General features: G+C 41.9%; 1 protein-coding gene across 5 annotated transcripts in view; it reads left to right on the forward strand.

Annotated features, from left to right (window-relative positions):
• The window catches only part of Elk (Eag-like K[+] channel), a 53,083-nt gene extending 35,731 nt beyond the window's left edge, over positions 1-17,352 (forward strand). For 3 of the 5 annotated variants that reach the window (XM_017238719.3, XM_017238717.3, XM_043211077.2), the window contains 9 exons: positions 62-225; positions 3,389-3,590; positions 4,536-4,727; positions 5,084-5,202; positions 5,728-5,808; positions 9,324-9,419; positions 11,432-11,585; positions 12,111-12,235; positions 14,361-17,352. In XM_017238719.3, coding sequence (XP_017094208.2) covers positions 62-225; positions 3,389-3,590; positions 4,536-4,727; positions 5,084-5,202; positions 5,728-5,808; positions 9,324-9,419; positions 11,432-11,585; positions 12,111-12,235; positions 14,361-16,181 — 2,954 coding nt within the window. In that variant the 3' untranslated portion in view covers positions 16,182-17,352. The remainder of the gene's footprint in view (positions 1-61; positions 226-3,388; positions 3,591-4,535; positions 4,728-5,083; positions 5,203-5,727; positions 5,809-9,323; positions 9,420-11,431; positions 11,586-12,110; positions 12,236-14,360) is intronic. The other 2 variants (XM_017238718.3, XM_017238721.3) reach the window with 2 other exon arrangements.
• Positions 17,353-19,276: the final 1,924 nt, after the last annotated feature.

Below are 19,276 nucleotides of genomic sequence, written 5' to 3' on the forward strand. Positions count from 1 at the left end.
TCTCGTTGCGGGCATTGTAAACATTGTTTCATCGTTTACCCTTATTGTCATTTTATTGCAGATATTCTGCTGAACTTCCGCACCACTTTTGTGTCCCGCAAGGGCGAGGTTGTCTCCAATTCGAAGCAGATTGCCATCAATTACTTTCGTGGCTGGTTTGCCCTGGACCTGCTGGCCGCCCTGCCATTTGATCACCTGTACGCCTCCGATTTGTACGACGGCGAGGTAAGTAATCGCTATTCCCCCGGTATCCAAATATCTAGCCATCCATTCGATACAATCGACGACGATTGCATAAATTTTCCTCAGCATCCTTTGAATTATTAATGCCAGATTTGCATTCCGTTCTCTGGTTTCCTGCCACATCCCTGCTAGGGAAAGAACTCGGATGAAAGCTAGGATGATGTATTACCTTTACCTTTCCATAGTCTCCATTAATGCCTCACTATTCCAGTTGGACGATGTAAAATTCCCAGCAAATTGTTTCCTAAATTTGTGAAATCCTTTGCGGTTGGCCTACTATTTGGCCCTCAAAGTTATCTGCCTGCCCCGGGGACACTTACATCAATCATTTATGCCCCGAAATTTCAAGTGGTAAATGGCCTTTAAGGATTTGCATAAAACTGTTTCTGGTCGCATGCATAATGCATGTTTAATGTTTACAATTTTGCACTCCGACCGCTTATCCTGATTATAAATAAACAGGAGTGAGTGGGTGGCATTTATACCATTTGGATTTAATCATGCTAGTCCCATGATTTTCCTTTTGCTGTTTAAACTATAAATACAGAGAAAGGTATGTATAATTTACTATTTAACCGGTTGCCGCTGGCAAAAAAAGCCAACTCGGCACTTGACCATTTTAGAGGGCAGTTGACGCTCATTAAGCTGATTACATTGGCCAAGAGCAGCTCTGGCTGAGTGTTCCGGCTGGTCCGCATTTTAATTACAAGCCAAGTAGGCAGGCGCCGGCAAGGCTGTGACCCAAATGTGCACCATAAGCAGCAAAAATAAAATATTTTTAAATCTCAAAAAATAATACAAAAAGTATGTATGTCATCTAGCTGGAAAAAAAACTTGCAGCAGTTTAAGGCTTTGAGTGCAATTATGATGACATTCGCCACTGTCCGTCCGCCTGGGCTGGGCGAAGTTGCCAAACCCTCGAGCGGTTGTCGGAGGACAATGGCGCAGTTCTTGAGTCTGGCTTACGTTATTTTGCTTTCACTTGGCTTGGCTCCTGCCGGATCTCCTTGATTCCTTCCTCCTAAGTTGGCTCAAGACCATCTCCTCCTGTGAAGTGGTCAGTCCTGTGATTGCTCCAAGTGGGGAATGCTGTTGTCGCCTTCAAAAGCAGTCCAAGGATAACCAGCGGGTGGTGGACAGGACACCCCATCAATTGCCATTACAGAGAGACTTTATTAAATTAGAATTTCTTGTTTGAAAATACCGAGTAATTTAGAGGAAGAGTTTCCATTGTGGGAAGTGTAGTTTATTATCTATCGTCTTAAATTATAATTTGTCTTATATATCATTCGAATACTTTATTGATTTTTTTCCTGTCCTGTGATGATTCTGCGGTTTCCTTGCTGGCTGCCTTCGACTTCCGTTGAATACACTGATCAAATAAAAGAAGCTTTCAGCCCTGACCTTCCCCCCGCACTGACTTTACTTACTTTCACTTCCGCTCGAAGAAATGTAGCAACCGGCGAAACAAGGATAAAGTTTTGGGCCAAATCAGAGGCGTGTGCTAAGCTGCTGACACAAAAAGTTTCGATAAAACTTTAATGTTCTCTAATTGTAAAAATTTGTGACACTCCCAGACTCTGCATGGTCCACCATAAAGTTGGCCAAAAGTCATTTATGAATGTATTTTTTGGGGAGCTCTTAACTTTTACATTTTTATATACTTTGGTATTTATTTTGTTCTTTGCTCCGTTTTGCATACAATTTGAGCTAATGCACTTGAAACTTTTGCATATTTAGTTTATTTCAAAGTTTTAATTATCTTTGAGACCCCAAAAAGGCAGTCGTCGCCAGTCACTGGGAAAAAAGGCGAAAGAATCGCCGCATGGATGGATGTGGCATGGGAAGAGCTCCGGCTGCGTGACAGTTGAGTTTTTGCCGAGTCGAGCCGTGCTGATGATGTTGCTCACAAAGTGAAAAGTAAACAAAGGAGGCATGAGGCAGCGCGAAACTTTAGCCAAGAAAGAGCCAGTGCTTAGCGGGGGGCGAGTGCTGTGCGGCAGAAAAACTGCCAGGGTGGCAGACTAAGAAAGAAAGTGAAAGCGCAGCACAAATTGCAACATGAATTACAATCGGCCTTCATGTTGTTCTTTCGCTTGGATTTCCCTCCAAAATCAAGTACAGTGCGTATGAGTAATATTTTTGGTTACGGTGCGTATGAGTAATATTTTAAAGGACCAAACCTTTATATAAGAATCATTGCTTTGTTGTAAAATGGTGGACAGTTTAATTATGATTTACTATGGAAAACGACTTTTCAAGCCCACTGTGTGTGCAAAAGTGCGTGAAAGCTGCAAATGAAAGCCGCAGTAGTTTGCCTTCAATATTCTCCGACTAAATGCCCAAACTAAACTGTTTGTAAGTCGTTCCCACCTCAATTTCCACATCCCTTGTTATCCTTTCACCAAAGTTTCTCCTTCACACTGCTCAGTTTATAGAATTCCCAGAAATCCCAAGGAGAATAGAGAAGCTGCAGAACGCATATAATGGCCACCATTACTTTAAGGCCATTTTAAAGATGGCGCTTCGTCAGCACGGCAATCACGAAAAAGAAATAAAAATTACCATCTTAGGTTAAACGACGGCATTAGCCTTCAATTTACTCAAGTTCTTGGGCCGGGTCAGGCCCTCCGATAAGCTTGTTTATGTTTGCATTAGACTTTTGCCCCCCGCCCCTACTTGAACTCCGCCACTTCATCTTTTATTTTTTGATGACATCCTTTCTTGTGATTTTGTCCCTTTTTTTAGGAGAACCGCCATCCGGGCTTCGGGAAGTTGTCAATTTTGTGATCTTTTTAGTGGACCCTTTCCCAGGTCAAATGCAAATAACGGAAAAAAATGTTGGTTCCCTTAAATGGCAACAAAAAGTAAAAATTTCAATGCCCTGGAAAGTAGGCAACAAAAAAAGTTGAAAGGAAATGGTATGGGGAAATCGGAAACCAAAACAGGACCAAACTATTGGACGGTGTGTAACGCCAAAGGGACAGGGGCAGGACAGTTTTTTGCATTCTGTCATTGTTGGTTTACATTTTAACAACCTTGAAGTGGGCGTCCACCCACGAAACACATTCATCGCTTGGCTTCATTTTTTCGTCACTCTCAGATTTTATGCTGATCCATTTTTTTTGCGAATGTTTTTCCACAGGAGTCACACATCCATCTTGTAAAATTGACGCGTCTGTTGCGGCTCGCTCGACTGTTGCAAAAAATTGATCGATATTCGCAGCACACGGCCATGATACTGACATTGCTGATGTTCTCCTTCACGCTGGCCGCTCATTGGTTGGCCTGCATCTGGTATGTGATAGCGGTCAAGGAGTACGAGTGGTTCCCCGAGAGCAACATTGGTGAGTATGTACTAAAGGTGCTGGGCCTGGGCCAGGCGTATACAGGTGTGGACAAGTTGGTAGTACAAGAATAGGTGCCATAAGATAGATAAGTCACGCAAGTAATTAGTGTTTCAATATATAAGTTCACCTTAATAATCTTCGAGCCTGCATCGCTTAACCTTCCACTAATTTTGGCTAAAATCCTTCAACAAAATTGGAAGACTACTGTTTCACCCACAACTGTTACCGTGTGTGCCTGTAAGCTCCTCGCATATGTGTATGTTTCGGTAATTTGGTTAGTTGGCTAGTCAGCAGTGAAAGAAGGGCAGGAATCTGTTGCCTTCCCCATCGTCGAACGCTAACTAAATTTTCCCATCTCCCTCGGGTCGTACAGGTGCAGGTGTCTACCCGATCCACCAAACCAACAACAACCCATCCCCGCCACAAGCACCACACCATCATGCTCTACCCGTGTGGTTAATGTAGACTGTTAGTCGAGAGTTTAAAGTTTTGGTTACGGATTAGCACACATGGCACATCAAATCGAATTAGATCATCAGTGGCATATATTGTGTGAGCCGAAAGGAAGGAAAAAAGTTTCCATTATGATATTTTCTGGCACTTAATCAGTGGGTGGAATATCCTCTCATGGGACGCCAACGGAAAATTGCCAGTTACCAAGCATGACAGACACGAAAAGTTCCGTTTGACGTTTCCGGCCCGGGCCAGAAACGGTTTCTGCCGGATTTGGCACGAACTTTGAACTGACAGACTGACAAACTGGAGCAACTCAACCGACTGCCTCGGGTCAGAAAGTTAGACACGGCCTGGCCCGGCCCGGCCCGGTCATTGTCAATTTGATAAGCCCAATTTGTTTGGCCCGCAAATTGTAATTAAACGCCGTACTAAACAAGTTTTCTTCTTCGTTTCTCTGTTTTCTTTTCTTGTATTAAATGCCTCAAGTATTCTTCACAGGTTGGCTGCAGCTTCTGGCGGAGAGAAAGAATGCCTCCGTGGCCATTTTGACCACGGCGGAAACGTACTCCACGGCCCTGTACTTCACCTTCACCAGCTTGACTTCGGTGGGATTCGGCAATGTTTCGGCGAATACAACGGCCGAAAAAGTCTTCACCATCATCATGATGCTTATTGGCGGTGGGTACTCCTAAAATATTAATGTAAACTGCTGGCTCCTCAACCACAAGCAACAAATTTCCATTACCGAAATTGTCAAACATTTCGGGGCTCCAGAAAGGTCCAAAGGTTGTCACAAATATTGGGGATAATTTGTGGGTACACTTGGAAACTTTTCATCTTAACATTAATTGTAATTAAAATGAAGTTTAAGTTTGGTAATCAAACTCTCAAGACCGCAATCTAAAAATCCATATCGAAAAAAGGTATTATGGAGAAAAACCATTACGTTTTTGGGGGAATGACTGTTATTAGCCTCTTGGATAGTCATTGCCAGATTTAATGATGTATCCCCTTCTATCCGTTTCATTTCATAGCCCTGATGCATGCCGTGGTCTTCGGTAACGTGACTGCCATCATCCAAAGGATGTACTCCCGACGTTCGCTCTACGAGAGCAAATGGCGCGACCTAAAGGACTTTGTGGCCCTGCACAATGTGAGTACAATGAGTAATGCCACGGCACAGGGGGTATATCCGGATTGGCAGCGACCGCACGAGCTTAGGAAAATAGATGAAGCCCTTGGCAAAAAAAAAGGCACCCCGCAGGAGTGCCACTCGATGGATTTTATTAGAATGCACTGCACATTTTCCATATGCCACGGAACGCTGGGCAGAAAATGGAAATGTAGGAATCCTGTAGGGTGACCCAAGGCCATGAATTGCTGATTCGAGCATATCGGAACTGAAAGCTTGTTTCCAACCTGAAACCTGTTGATGTAGCAATGTGGCAAGTGCAATGTGGGGGCAAACTTGAACGTCGCTCCATTAGGCAGCACACGCGTCGTATACGCAATGCGCTGCACAATTAAGCGCATTTGTGCGGCTCTCAACCGCGAAATGCATGCAAATGAAGTGAAAAGTAGCGCGCATTGCAGCTCATTAAACGTTAAGACGCGAAAGAGGACGCTTTCTCGAAATTGCTAGAAAATGCAATTATAATTTATTATCTCTTCATTACAGATGCCAAAGGAACTGAAGCAGCGCATCGAGGACTACTTCCAGACATCCTGGTCGCTCAGTCACGGCATTGACATATATGAGGTAAGCCTGAAGTATCCTTTTTCCTCAGGACACATCAATGCCATTACGCTTGTGCGAGTGCGTGTCATAAATCATGTAAGACCATCATCACTGGAGAAAAACAAAAGGCATTATTTATTAACAAAACTGATCAAAGTCGAGAGGCGAAACATGTCTTGTGGTTTGGTTTAACTTATATAAAATTCAATTAGGTATCAGAAATCTCTGATATTTATTTCTTACAGTGCATGTTTTTGGCCAAAAGAATATACCAAATATATATATTCCCAAAGTTGCCAATGCAGCAGTCTATCACTGACTTCGACTTGACTGACTTCGCTCAAACTTCTGTTCCAGAACTGCCACCGGCCTGTGCTTTCCGATCAATGTCTGAGCCTTTAATTAAGCAAATGTCCCTGGGGTTAACACAGAGGAGTCGTTATGGACATGTGACTTATTGATTGGCTGCGGGTAAAATGCCAAATGTCTGGCCCTCCTTTGATTGGTCATCCATGCCGTCCAGGTATTTTGGCCTTGTTGCCATTCCAGCCACCAGGATAAAAGTTATAATGAATATATTGAAATTGTATGGCAGAGAGAAGGAAAGGTCTGGCGGGGTTTCCTGTGGCTCTCCATTGTTTTTGTGCTCATGTGTGGCCCTCGGGCAGAATCTACATTTTAATTAAAAATTTTTACAATTACATTAACTCGAGTAGAAAGGAAGAGACAAGCCCTTGGTATTCCTTATCTTCTGGGTAGAAACTGTCACAACCATTATATCCTTATGTTGTTTTACTGTCTTTTTGCAAGTGCTTCCTGCAGATCGTAACTGGAGCTCCTTTTGTTTTGGCTCATGTTGCTTCTGTTTATTTTTAACACCCGACCGCTTTTGAAACTACAGAAAATGCCAGCTTATGGGAAAACTTTATCGTTGTTGGCTGTTGTTGCAGGTTCATGGAAATTGCTGATTTGCTGGTCGAGAGAAATCAATCATCGACCCAGCTTTTGCAGTTTCGAACTCTACCACTTTCGGGGGGAGAAAGTTTGTTTTCTCTCAAACTTTTCCCAGCACAATAAAATGGCCAACTGCATGCTGGGAAAGTGCAGCGCATTCACCAGCTAATTGCTATTAACGGAGAGCAATGTCAAACAACTTTTCCCCTCGCTCTACGGTGTTAATTAAAACCTCTTTAAATAAAACTACTTTTATCTGTGGCATTTGCTTCGGTGCTACCTGGTTTGGCTTTCCCCATGATGATGTGGCTTTTGGCTTTCTGATGCCTTGAACTTAATATTTGAATCCTTAAGATACCAATTTTTACTTCACCCTTTTTTTAGGAATATTTGAACACGTAGGCTAATTAACGAACTCCCTATTCTTCAAATCTTACACACTTGAACTTCCTCATTATCCTTTTGACTTGTAATTAATTCGCGTTTTAGCCATCACCGCCTCCGTCTTTGAAGTCGCTGTCAGTATACAAGACCCACTGTCAGTCTGGAAAATGTGGAATTAAATACCTCGTCTAAGCTGGCATTTAGAATTTAAGCCGCAATTAAAACAAATTTTCGCTTCTCGTTTAAGTAAGCCCATGCTGTAAAAAAAAAACCATGCTAAGGGTTTCCCCATGAAATGATGCGATTTCTAAACTTCTGATTTTAGCCTGATTCTGATAGCCATTCGATGTGACAATTTCTATCGGGTAATAGAGTACCATTTTGTGATGCTTTTTATTAATTTCTTTCCCTTATTTTACCGTCATTCCTTATACAAAACATTGCTTAAATATCGTTTTTAAATTTTTGGAATTTTTTCTAAGGGTTACCCTTGTAAAATATCTCTAAAGTCTCTTGTTTTCACTCTAGTTCAAAGAGGAATAGAGCATCTATACATATATATCAACTAATATTTCTCAAAAATCGTTTTTAAATTTTTAATTGCGGTCCGCACATGAATTTCGACATTGCCCGAGTGGAATTTAATTCAATTGTTGGGGGACATGAAATATAGTCACTTTCCAAAGCGCACACGACCTGTCGATTCCGCACAAATTATGGTGTTCATGAGGGAGGAAGGCAGAGTGTGGTATGGGGCCCAGGCACTAAATTAAATTGTTAATTTATTGCGCATGGAAATTAACTGGCAAAATTTCGGTGCCGAGTAGTCATTCTCCAAACTAAAAGCGAAACGATGTTGGCCCGCCACGCGCAAAATTCAGTTGAACAAGTTGGCCAAAAACCATCCACTTTTTGCGTTGGCTTTTGGCCAGTGTGTGTGCGCAATTAATGTAAAATATTTTACACTTCTTTGCACCCAACAGAAAAAAAAAGTGACAGAAAGTAAAACATAAATAACAATTCTTTGGAAATTGCCCTTTAGGGAGTAAAGGAAAAGCTGACAATAAAACCAACAAAGCCCAAAACAAAATCCTGGCAAAACTTCCAACATATTTTCCATGTTTAGTTCCGCTTGGTTAGCTAAAGTTGCCACACCTCCCTCCAGCACTAAGCCCAAATAAATATTTGTATATATATTTACATATATATACAGTCTCATAGAGTGGTCTAAAATGAAATTGAAAATAGCTGACATCTATGTTGGCCGAAATATTTGCACTTTATGTCGGCATTCGTTGTGAATTTTTAATTAAGGCTTGGCCAGCTTGATTTTGCGAAATTGATTTAGTTGCTTTTGGCCTAAATTAATGTGCAAACTTGAACATGTTTCAACTATTTACACAATTAAGTGGAATTTGATTTATTTCTACTATAATTTAATCGAGCGCGTATAAAGCCATATTCCACATCATTTGTGGCTCTGTTTTTGGCAAACAAATTACGCGGATTTCGTGTCTATGAATAAAATTCCAGAATAATCAGCTTTGGTAACCAGGGAAATACATGTGGGCAAATACAGAGACAAAAGTCAGAAGAACACCCAGGGAAAAGAAAAAAGGTGAACCTGGAAAATTGTAAACAAGTAAAATGCAAATTCCCCTCAATTTTTACGTTAATCCCGGAACACCGACAATTCCCATCCAATACACTTGAAATGAGTCAAAAAAAGGAGTCACCATGTAAGGGAAAAGTACAAATTCCCTTGAAAAAGGTCAGGAAGGCTTAGATAAGGTCTTAATTTTAATAAAAATATATAATCCAGTAGATAAAAATGGAAAAAGATTGAGATTTAGTTTATTTTTGTATACCATTTTTGGTATAAAAACTTGAATGGTATTCAAAACAGGATTTCCCTTATTGTTGTAGAGTATCCCCTTGTTGGTCGTCTATCTTCTGTCTTTCCTGCCATCTTGTATTACATATTGCAGATGAATAACAAGCAACACCAGATAAGCTCAAACATTTCCCTGGTGCCGGAGTAAAATAATGCCGAGTATTTCCCACACAATTTTCATACGATTCAATTTTCACGTGTGTCTGTGAGTGCGTGTGCCTGAGTGCGTGGATGGTGCTTATATTTTTCTCCTCCTCTTTCATCTTTCACTAACCTTCTCCATTGACTTTTCTTCCATTTTCAGACGCTACGCGAATTTCCCGAGGAGCTTCGTGGCGACGTTTCCATGCATCTACATCGTGAAATATTACAGCTGCCGATATTTGAGGCGGCCTCACAGGTGAGTTGGGGAATACACTGAGAGAAAGTAGGTTTAAAATAAGGGATGCATATTTCTGTTAATAAATTCAAGATATAAATTAGTGAGAGATGCTTTTTTAAGCTCTTTTGGGAGGGTCCGGTCCGGAGTAGGGATAAAAAATATGTTTTGTTTTCATACGTATGTATTCATGCCTACCTATTCATTGTAATTTCAGGGTTTTAAAACCTTTTTTTTTAATTTTTGTTAAAATAGTTTTTTTAATTTATAAAATATATACTACTATATTTTCTCTGCTTAACCCCGTGAATGCTCTTTTCTCGGGGTTGAAGTATATGGCCGTTTTGAAAGCGATTCAGCTTCAGACAAATGGAACGAAATGGCTGCGATGGCAAAATAATCAGCAGCCATGGGACAGGGAATTGCCAGGATACGGGGACGGAGGCAACAGGTTATAGGGTGGAGGGGGGAGGGATAAAAGAGGGTAGAAACAGGTGAAACCGGGCTAAGAAGGCCATGCGAGCAGTCAAAAGTTAACTGCGGGCTTAACTGAAACGCTTTTGGGCTTGGTTCGTTCCGTTCTTTGTCACTCCCAGGCACAAAGACACACTCATACAGCCACAAACAAATAGGTACACACATACATGCGCAAATAGAGCATCTTATGGTCAGAGACATGGGTGCAGCATACTTCTTATGGCAAGAGGGTTAAAAAATAAAATACATATTTTATTGAAGTATTCAAATGTTAAAATGTAAGAAAAATAAAATAGAAGAATTTAAATTTTTTGAAATTTAAGAAACCAATCAGGACATACGCCCATGCCAACAGGTAAAGTTTCCAGGCCATCACATAGAGGCTTGTACTTCGGCTTTGCCTTGTGGGCCAAGTTCCTTTCGTTTGACTGAAGCGAAGCATGAAAAAGGTTTTTGGCCAAAAGCATGCTTCTACGCAAAAATCCCCGAGTGCAGCAACAAAGTTGCTGGTTGGGTGTGCGTGTGTGGTCGAGTAGTTTTCGATGCCCAATGTCAATACCCTTGTCAACCGCCAAAAGCTTTAATGGGTGCCCACTGTTTGGTGTGAGTGTCCTTGTTCTGGCCGTTTGAAATCATTTGGGTAAAAGCGGGCTCGGCTTAAGCGCTGAGATTCTGAAGTAATTGATTTCTCATCTACGGATCAACAGCTACCGAGTTCAGAAAAGCAAACGAGTTCTCTGACCCATCGCAGTACTAAACGAAACAGTTGCCCATGAGTTTAGATTGAATTTTATCTGATGGATGGCTTAGATTTGCAAAGAATTTAAAAGGCATTTTTAGAAACCAAATTGATTGAATTGATTGAAAAAATCAAAAGGCTTATTCATGTCTCGAAAACGGAAAGGAGAAAGTATCAAAGATGAAAGCATTTTTGTCTCGATTCTTTAAAAGCGTAAAACAAAAGAATTTCAATAAATTTTCTAGCCTTTTAAAAAACAATAATGCCAATGCGATAGCAGTTAAATTTGCTAAAAGGATTAGGGCCAAGTGAAAAGGTTGGTAAACCCGTGACACGGCCACAAAATGAAATGCAACTCAAGCTAAGTTGGTAAGCAAACAAAACGAAGTTAGAATTGAACGACTGAATGACCGAACAAAATGGCCAGAACAAAAATAAAGGAGAAAAAAAAGAAAAAAACTGATGCCGAATGACAAAGGCGGACTGCAAACATTAATAAAGCTTATTCAGAAAGGCAAAGTAACGCAAACAAAAACCACTCAACAGTTATAAGCGCGCTTTAAGCCACTTTTCGTGGCCGAGTGCGTGGGGGCTCGAATAAAGGAGGCTAGCAGCGAAGGGGGTTGGCAACCGCAGGACACATTCCAGGGCAAGGACACACAGCTGTTGCCCGTTGTGTTTCATTTGGCAAATAATAAAATGCGGCGACCCTAACCGCCCCATTCTAATGCTAAATGCTGTCGACCGACTAGAACAATTCCTGACTAAACCAGAATCGCATTTATTTGAATCCCGAATTGTGTTTATTTTGTTGCAGGGCTGCCTAAAACTTTTGTCGCTGCACATAAAGACGAATTTCTGTGCACCCGGCGAGTATCTGATCCACAAAGGCGATGCTCTCAACTATATCTACTATCTGTGCAATGGTTCCATGGAGGTGATCAAGGACGATATGGTGGTGGCCATTTTGGGTAAGTATTGCTAAAAATATTGAAACAAAATGGAAAGCTTCTGTAGGCTGCCTTTTTCCTCAAGCCTAGATGGCTTTTTAAATTCTTGTTGATTTTCCATTATCGATTGTTTAAATGTCAAAATTTGCACTTTCTGTTTATGTTTTGGCCAAGAACGTTTATTGAACTCTTGTCAGTTCATTCGCTTTTTACAGTTCGCCTGACTGAATTCCATTTACACTTCAGCCATGGCTGACAGTACGGCTGTAATCTGCTTGTTTATTCATTCATGGCAGGCAGCGTCATCATCAACTTAAGCATCGACATCAAGTTTGTCTAGGAGTAGCAGCACAAAGTACTATAGTAGCAGCAGCAGTAGACCCTATTAGTCAGCCCACTTTCACACAGCTCCTCCAGCACTGTCGTCCAGACAAATTCCGAGCTCTATTTTTATGCTCATTGATTCAGCTTAGTTCCCACGCCGCTGACCTTTTCCCCGGTTTCTTCTTTCTTTTTATTGTTTCCCCCTTTTTGTATATCCCACAGGTAAGGGAGACCTCGTGGGCTCCGACATCAATGTGCACCTGGTGGCCACTAGCAACGGCCAAATGACCGCCACCACCAACAGCGCTGGCCAGGATGTTGTCGTTCGCAGCAGCAGCGACATCAAGGTACGTACGCAGGGACACGGCTCCATTCAAAGGTCCTGACTGGGATGGGGGAGGTGGATGATGATGTGCAGTAATTAAATAGAATTTATTTTTATACCAGCCACTGGCTGGGTGCTCAAGGGTGAACGTGAATGGAATGCATTCAGATCATAGTGGTGCGACTCGATTGTGAAATGCGGACTTCCATTGAGATGTATTTAAATATTTGAGAACATGAAAATGTCATTTGCAGCACAAAGGTGACTGACAGGCAGGAAATTTAATTATATTTACGGAAGGTAGAATTTTAGTTCTCCTAGTTAAAGGGAAATATTTTCTTTTATTTATTTTAGTTATTATAGTTATTACTGAATTGTCAGTTACTTGGTAAAGAGTAGTTGCTATTTATAGGTAATAATCCTCTTGGGGATTTGTTTTTGACTTATTTTTCTTCTTTATATTACTTTTAAGCTTTTCTTTGTAAGACATGCGTTAAATCCTTTAGAAAGAAATACAAAATAATCTTTTTGTTTACTAAAGAAACCTTTTAAATACGATTTTACCTGAAATTTAACCAATAGCAGTGCCAGCACTATTTCCTCAGCTCTCCTTGGTTGAAAGCCCCCATTTAAATTGCTCAATTGCCTCTTAATCCAGCAAATGGAGATGAAATGTGAGACCGTGGAAGGTCCTTGTGCTGTTTGTTAGTTCCCTGCACTTTAATTATGTATGTTTTTTTTTTGTTAAAGTCCGAGGCTCTTTTAAGCTTTGGGTAACTGCAATTTCATCCTACGGGTGTCGTTAACTTTTTTGGGTTTTCGAGATGAGTGAACAGCAGTTGAAAACTCGCCTGGAATTCCTTTCTTTTCTTTTTTCTCGGGGAGCACAAAGTCAATGGAGCTTGAATGTCTGAGGGGTTTTGTATCTCCCGTCTACGATTACTCATTTACTCTTACTAATTATGGCAATAATCTCGCGGTGGCTCAGGTTTCGAAAGCTTCACGCCTAATTAATTGCCGTAAACTCCTGGAAAACGGGTGGTAATAATTAAGCTAAGAATTTCAAATTTGATTGTCGCTTAATTAGTTGAGGAATGTGCCTAATTTATGCATAGTTTGCTCCCTTGGCTAAAATAAAGATAGGCAGCACGCAATGCTTGTGTTTGTGATCCGCCATTGTCTTGCTGTTTTGGCCCATGTTTATGTTTGTCTTTACCTTTCTTGCTTTTATCTCGTGTTTATTTGCATGTCTGTCTTGGCGGAATAAAGTGCAGACATTGCGAACAGCTGCCTCCGCGCTACGCCTCCTTGGAGGCGCCACTTTGCGATGGCAACTCGAGGCAAACAACACGGCGAACGGGTCGTATGAGTGATACTTAAGCGTACCTCACACTTCCGCTGAAAGCTGTTGAGTCCATGTGTATGTGTGTGTTGTTTGCAGTGGTGTAGGTGTGGGTGTGAGTGTAAGAGGGAGAGTGTATAAACGCAAAGATGGCGCACTCGAGCCGGCGGCCGGCGTCTTAATGAAAAGATAGTCGACCGAAGGGTGCTCTAAAAAATACATTTAAAATTTAAGAAGGGATTCATGGTACTGGAAATATATAATATAAACATCAACAGCATTCGATTTACTCTTTACCCATTTAGGCAATTGGTTTTAAAACTTTTGTTTCAGTATCAAAAAGGATTTATTTAATTTCCTGCAAAGCTTTCAGGTTTTTTCTGTAGTTTTACACAATTGTTGGAAAATGAAAACATTTTAATGGATAAAGTCTATTAGTGTTTTTTGCTTTTTGCAATGCTCTTAAAGTTTAAAGTTTAAAGGGTTTTTGATTTCATGGACCTGAATATTCTACAAGAACTTCCCTTCTTTTATTTCTGTTCAAATACGAATATTCCTGGAAATACTCATATTTCATCTCAAACCCAATAACTCTAAGCTACCCTCACTGGCTTACACGCTGTTAAAGGCATTTCTATCTTGTTTGTGGAAGTAAACAGAAAATGCCACGCCCCCTCCTCCCCACAACCGGAGTGCATAATCGTTTAAGGCCAAAACGGCTCTTGACGCACCCAACGGGCCATGTTTTTTCTTTTTCATCTCACTTACATACATATATTTTCATAAATTTATTTTTATTTTCCAGGCGCTCACCTACTGCGATCTGAAGTGCATCCACATGGGCGGTCTGGTGGAGGTGCTGCGTCTTTATCCGGAGTACCAGCAACAGTTCGCCAACGACATCCAGCACGATCTGACCTTCAACCTGAGGGAGGGCTATGAGAACCAGGACTCCGACATCGGTCCCTCGTTTCCTTTGCCCAGCATCAGTGAGGATGATGAGAACCGCGAGGATGCAGACGACAATGCCAAAAACGATAAGGATAATGGTGGGGGACCAGCCCCTGGAGCCTCGCCTTTGCACAACTTGAGCAATTCCCCGCTGCATGCCACTCGGTCTCCTCTTCTGGGCATGGGGAGCCCGAGGAATCAGCGGTTGCACCAGAGAGGACGATCCCTAATAACCCTGCGGGAGACGAATAAGCGACACAGGACACCGCTTAATGCAGCCTGCAGCCTGGATCGCGGTTCCTTTGAGGAGCCAGAGCCCCTGGAGGAGGAACCGGGAGGCGGCAAGCGGCCATCCTTGGAGCGGCTGGACTCCCAGGTGTCCACTCTCCATCAGGACGTGGCTCAACTGAGCGCCGAGGTGCGCAACGCTATCAGCGCCCTGCAGGAGATGACCTTCACCTCGAATGCCATGACCTCACACAGTTCTTTGAAGTTTCCGCCAGCCAGGTCTATTCCAAATATCTGTGGTCTGGCACCCACAAGAGCTGGGGACTCCGTGGATCACGGCTTGATGGGCGGACCTTTGGGCGGCATTATTGGTGCCGCTGAAATGGCAGCAATTCAGAGATCATCTTCGCATCCGCCGGAAGTATGGGGCAGGGATGTCCAGCTGCCCCCGACGAATCCAGTCGCCTCCAAGCCTGCTTCTCCGGTGGAACCCAGTAAGACAATGTCCAGTAGAAGCTGCCAAACGGATTTCTATCGAATAGACTTTCCCACATTTGAACGCTTCGTGTTGGCCAATCCTCGCTTGGTCTTGGGCCTCCTCGGCATCGAACCCACGATCAAAAACGAGATGGAGCTGCTGCAGCAAAAGCAGACTTTGCAGATATCGCCTCTGAATACAATAGACGAATGTGCTTCGCCAGCGGATCCCAATTTGGCCAGTTCCAAGGAGAGATTGATTGGATCCGCTCCGACAACGTCACCTGGAAGGATTTATCCACCTCTGGACGACGAGAACTCCAACGACTTCCGCTGGACAATGAAGCATTCCGCCAGTCATCACAGTTGCTGCAAAAGCACTGATGCCCTTCTGAGTCCTGAGGAACCTCAGCCTCCACCGATTACGCAGGAGGGGAAACCTCCAGGAATGGCTGCCACTTCTGGCCAGGAGACACGATCCAAGAGGAGCTGTCGCCGCAGCGCCAGTGGCAGCAACTCCAGCCTGTCCAGCACCAGCTCCAGCTCGAATAGCTGCCTCGTCAGCCAGAGCACTGGCAACCTGACCACCACCAACGCCTCGGTGCACTGCAGTCTCAGCAGTCAGAGCGTGGCCAGTGCGGCCACCACGAGGAGGGCTTCCTGGAAGCTGCAGCACTCGAGAAGCGGCGAGTACCGCCGCCTTTCGGAGGCCACCGCTGAGTACTCCCCCCCTGCCAAGACCCCTGTTCCAGTTTCCGGCTTGAGCTACAGCGGTGCGGACGAGGAGGAGAGCGTGGAGCTGCTGGGCCCGCGACGGAATTCCAGGCCCATCCTTTTGGGAGTGACCCAGAATCAGGGTCAAGGGCAGGCAATGAATTACCGATTTTCGGCGGGGGACGCCGATAAACTGGAAAAGGGTCTGCGGGGCCTTCCATCCACACGCTCACTGCGAGATCCCAGCGGCAAGTAGGATGGGATGCCTGGATGGGGTGCCCTCTACATGCAACCCGCCAACACGCGTGATTTATGTCCTAATTAATACTGAAACACAAAGACGCTTGTATATTTAATATCTCTAAGATACACTCACACACACACGAGTTTGGTTGTTCATTTGCTCCCCCCTGGAATTGTACCTATTAGGCACACATACATATTATGAAGCATATCAGAGAAACAAAAGGAATATCTCTAACAGCCACGAATTATTTATTTTTGTAAACCGCATCGGGAATCGTTAAGCAGTTTGCTCCAAAAAGAATAATGAGGCAGTTAAGGTTGAAGAGGCGGAAGTACAAAGCTGAGAGACCTCCTAAACAATTATATATATTTTTCAACAAAATATAAAAACATATATCAGAAAATAGAGAAAACACAAATGGTGAAATCTTTGAAGTCATTTGGGAAGTTTTTTGGGAATTAGATGTGTGATTCCTTCGAATAAATATTGAAAAGTAAATGTCTTCAAAGTATTAGTATTTTGTTCATCCAAGCCTTAGTTAAACATTTATATTATTCGTATATAGAGTATAAAAATTGGTAGACATCTAAGTTGGAAATCCATTCTAGTCATTGATAATCGACAATCTTGTGCTAACCATATAATCCAACGGGCAGGGAAACACTTCAAAAGTGAACTCTCTGGCTTTTGGTGAAAAAGTGATTTTGTGATTCCAAGCACGGAGAGGCAACTGACAGCTCAAAATTCAGTCGGTGGAGGGCTTTTTCTGGGTTAGTTAGTAGTTGGCTAAAACCAAGAGTAAATACAAATCTAAAAACTATAATCAACTGTAAACGGTGTACATTTCAAACATACCTTAATTATCCAGATTGTATATAGATATCAATCGTATGTGTACATTTGCTCCCAAAAACTATAAAGACTTGAGCTTCATTCTATCTTTGATGTAAGCATTCTATGATAATAAGTGTATAAGTTTTATATGTGTTTAGATGGAAACATATTTTAGCCAAGCCATGGCAGTTGGCCTATTTAATAAGCAGAATTATTCGGTTGAGATCAAGGCAAGGTATTGTAGTAAGAAAAGAGAACCTATTAAACGTTTTTAAATGTTTTAAACCTAATGTTATTGAGACTATATATACTTGTATGTATTATGTATTATATATGTAGTTATACATCTAAAGTATAAAAAGAATATTCGATATTTCAATAAACAATAAACTTGATGTGACAAATTCCAAAAAAAAAAAACTTCCATGAGTCTGATTTTTGTACGGCTTGTCTTTGACTTTTCGGCTTCGTCCCATGACTGGATATTTTTTGTGTATCATCTCTTTGCGGCGTGACTGGCACAGCTTTAATGTGCTTAATTCAATTGGTCGTTTGATATAGCCTCACCACCATAATCCGGTAACCTGATTGCCAAGTTTATTGTGTGTCAAGTTCGCATGTCAATCGGGGTATTAGGTTGCCCCATTTTGGGTCTTTGCTATGCATAACTCCTCCTGTGCTTCTCTGTTGTTTAGATAAGCGCCTTAAATTTGGATCCATATTTAACCTGATGTGGGTTTAATAAGAGCTTAATATTTGGTAAGATGATTTATATTAAATGGGTATATTGTAAAGGAGTAATTTTTCTAAAAAGGAATATTTTTTAAATATTTAATATTTTTTCAGTGTCTGCTTATTTTGTACAGGAGTATATTTTACATGCTTAGGTTCTTCCACAATTTATTAATACAGAAAAAAAATGTAGCCATGTAGACTTAAAGCTAACTAACTGTATATTTTACACAGAATCTTACCTAAAATTTCCTTATCAAATATTAGCCCCAAAAATATCCTTTCAAAAGCTTTTCCTATAACAAAACTTTCTCCATTATTTCTTTAACCAACCGCCAAAAGCTTTTGAAAGTCAAGTGGAACCCATTGGCATAGCTTACTATCCTTGTAAGCTTTTTGGGGTCTATCCCCACTAAAATCCTTGGGAAAAGCTTACAAATAATTACTCTCAACCAAAAATTCAGTTCATTAGATTCGCAATAGAATTATCATATGCCAAAAGTTCACAAAAGAAATTATTTTTAGCATTTTGCCGTGGTGGGGCTCTAATTAGCTCATGCCTCATTAATGCAGGCATTATCACAAAAATAATTTATTTCAAAACTTTGGCCTGCATTTTCGCCGATAACGACGAGGTTTTGCTCGAGAGGGTCTAAAACGCCCCAAAAACCCCCAATAGCAAAAAAAACAAAATGAAAAAAAAAATTAATGTTAATAACTTGAAACTATTATCAAACTCATTGCGGTGTGTTTTTCGCTGGAAGAGGAGAAGCAGCAGTTTCATTTTCAGTTTAGTTTCCCGACAAGAAAAACTACTCGAGCAAAGAAATTAAGCTAACTACTCCTATTTTTTCACTGTTATTGCGGTCGCAATGGCACAAATGCCTCAGTGGGCATCTATAAAGGAGCTGGGGTGGCATAAAAGTAGGAAAAACTTTTTCCGCGAAACTTTACAAGGATAGCAAGGATATCAGGAAGATAGAGCGAGAGGCGGACGGCGGAGAGGTAGATCCGTTCAAGCCAGAATTGTCGCTTAATAAGATGTCCTTAAATAGCCCGATTGGAATCGGAATCTCGGTATCATGACCACACTGGCACTGACCAAAATATCCGTTGCTATTCTGCAGGACGTGGGCACCAAGTGTATATTGTTTTAATTAGAATCGCAGACACCGAGGGCCATTAGCCAAAGGGAAAGGGGGCAGGGGGCGGGAACAGGGGGCATCACTATCCTCTTAATTACGCAAATACAAATTGGTCTATGGCATGCACTCTGATTTCGTATTCGCAATTTCGGGATGGCCCGGACTGGGAGGGAGAAGGCAGCCTGTGGGTGGCTGTGCCCGCCAGATGACATTCATGATGTCAGTTGCCCGAAACATGAGCATAACAATTGCTATTGATTGCACAAACAACAACATCCGCCGCCCTATAAGGTCCAGTCATAAGCGTGCTGTAATTTCTGCTCCAATTCTGCAGCAACATTACGAGCTTGCACTCTTGGTTATTTCTGCTTAATTGTGCTGCAGAAACGAAAA

Source organism: Drosophila bipectinata, chromosome 2R (genome assembly GCF_030179905.1).
Source record: "Drosophila bipectinata strain 14024-0381.07 chromosome 2R, DbipHiC1v2, whole genome shotgun sequence".
NCBI lineage: Eukaryota > Metazoa > Arthropoda > Insecta > Diptera > Drosophilidae > Drosophila > Drosophila bipectinata.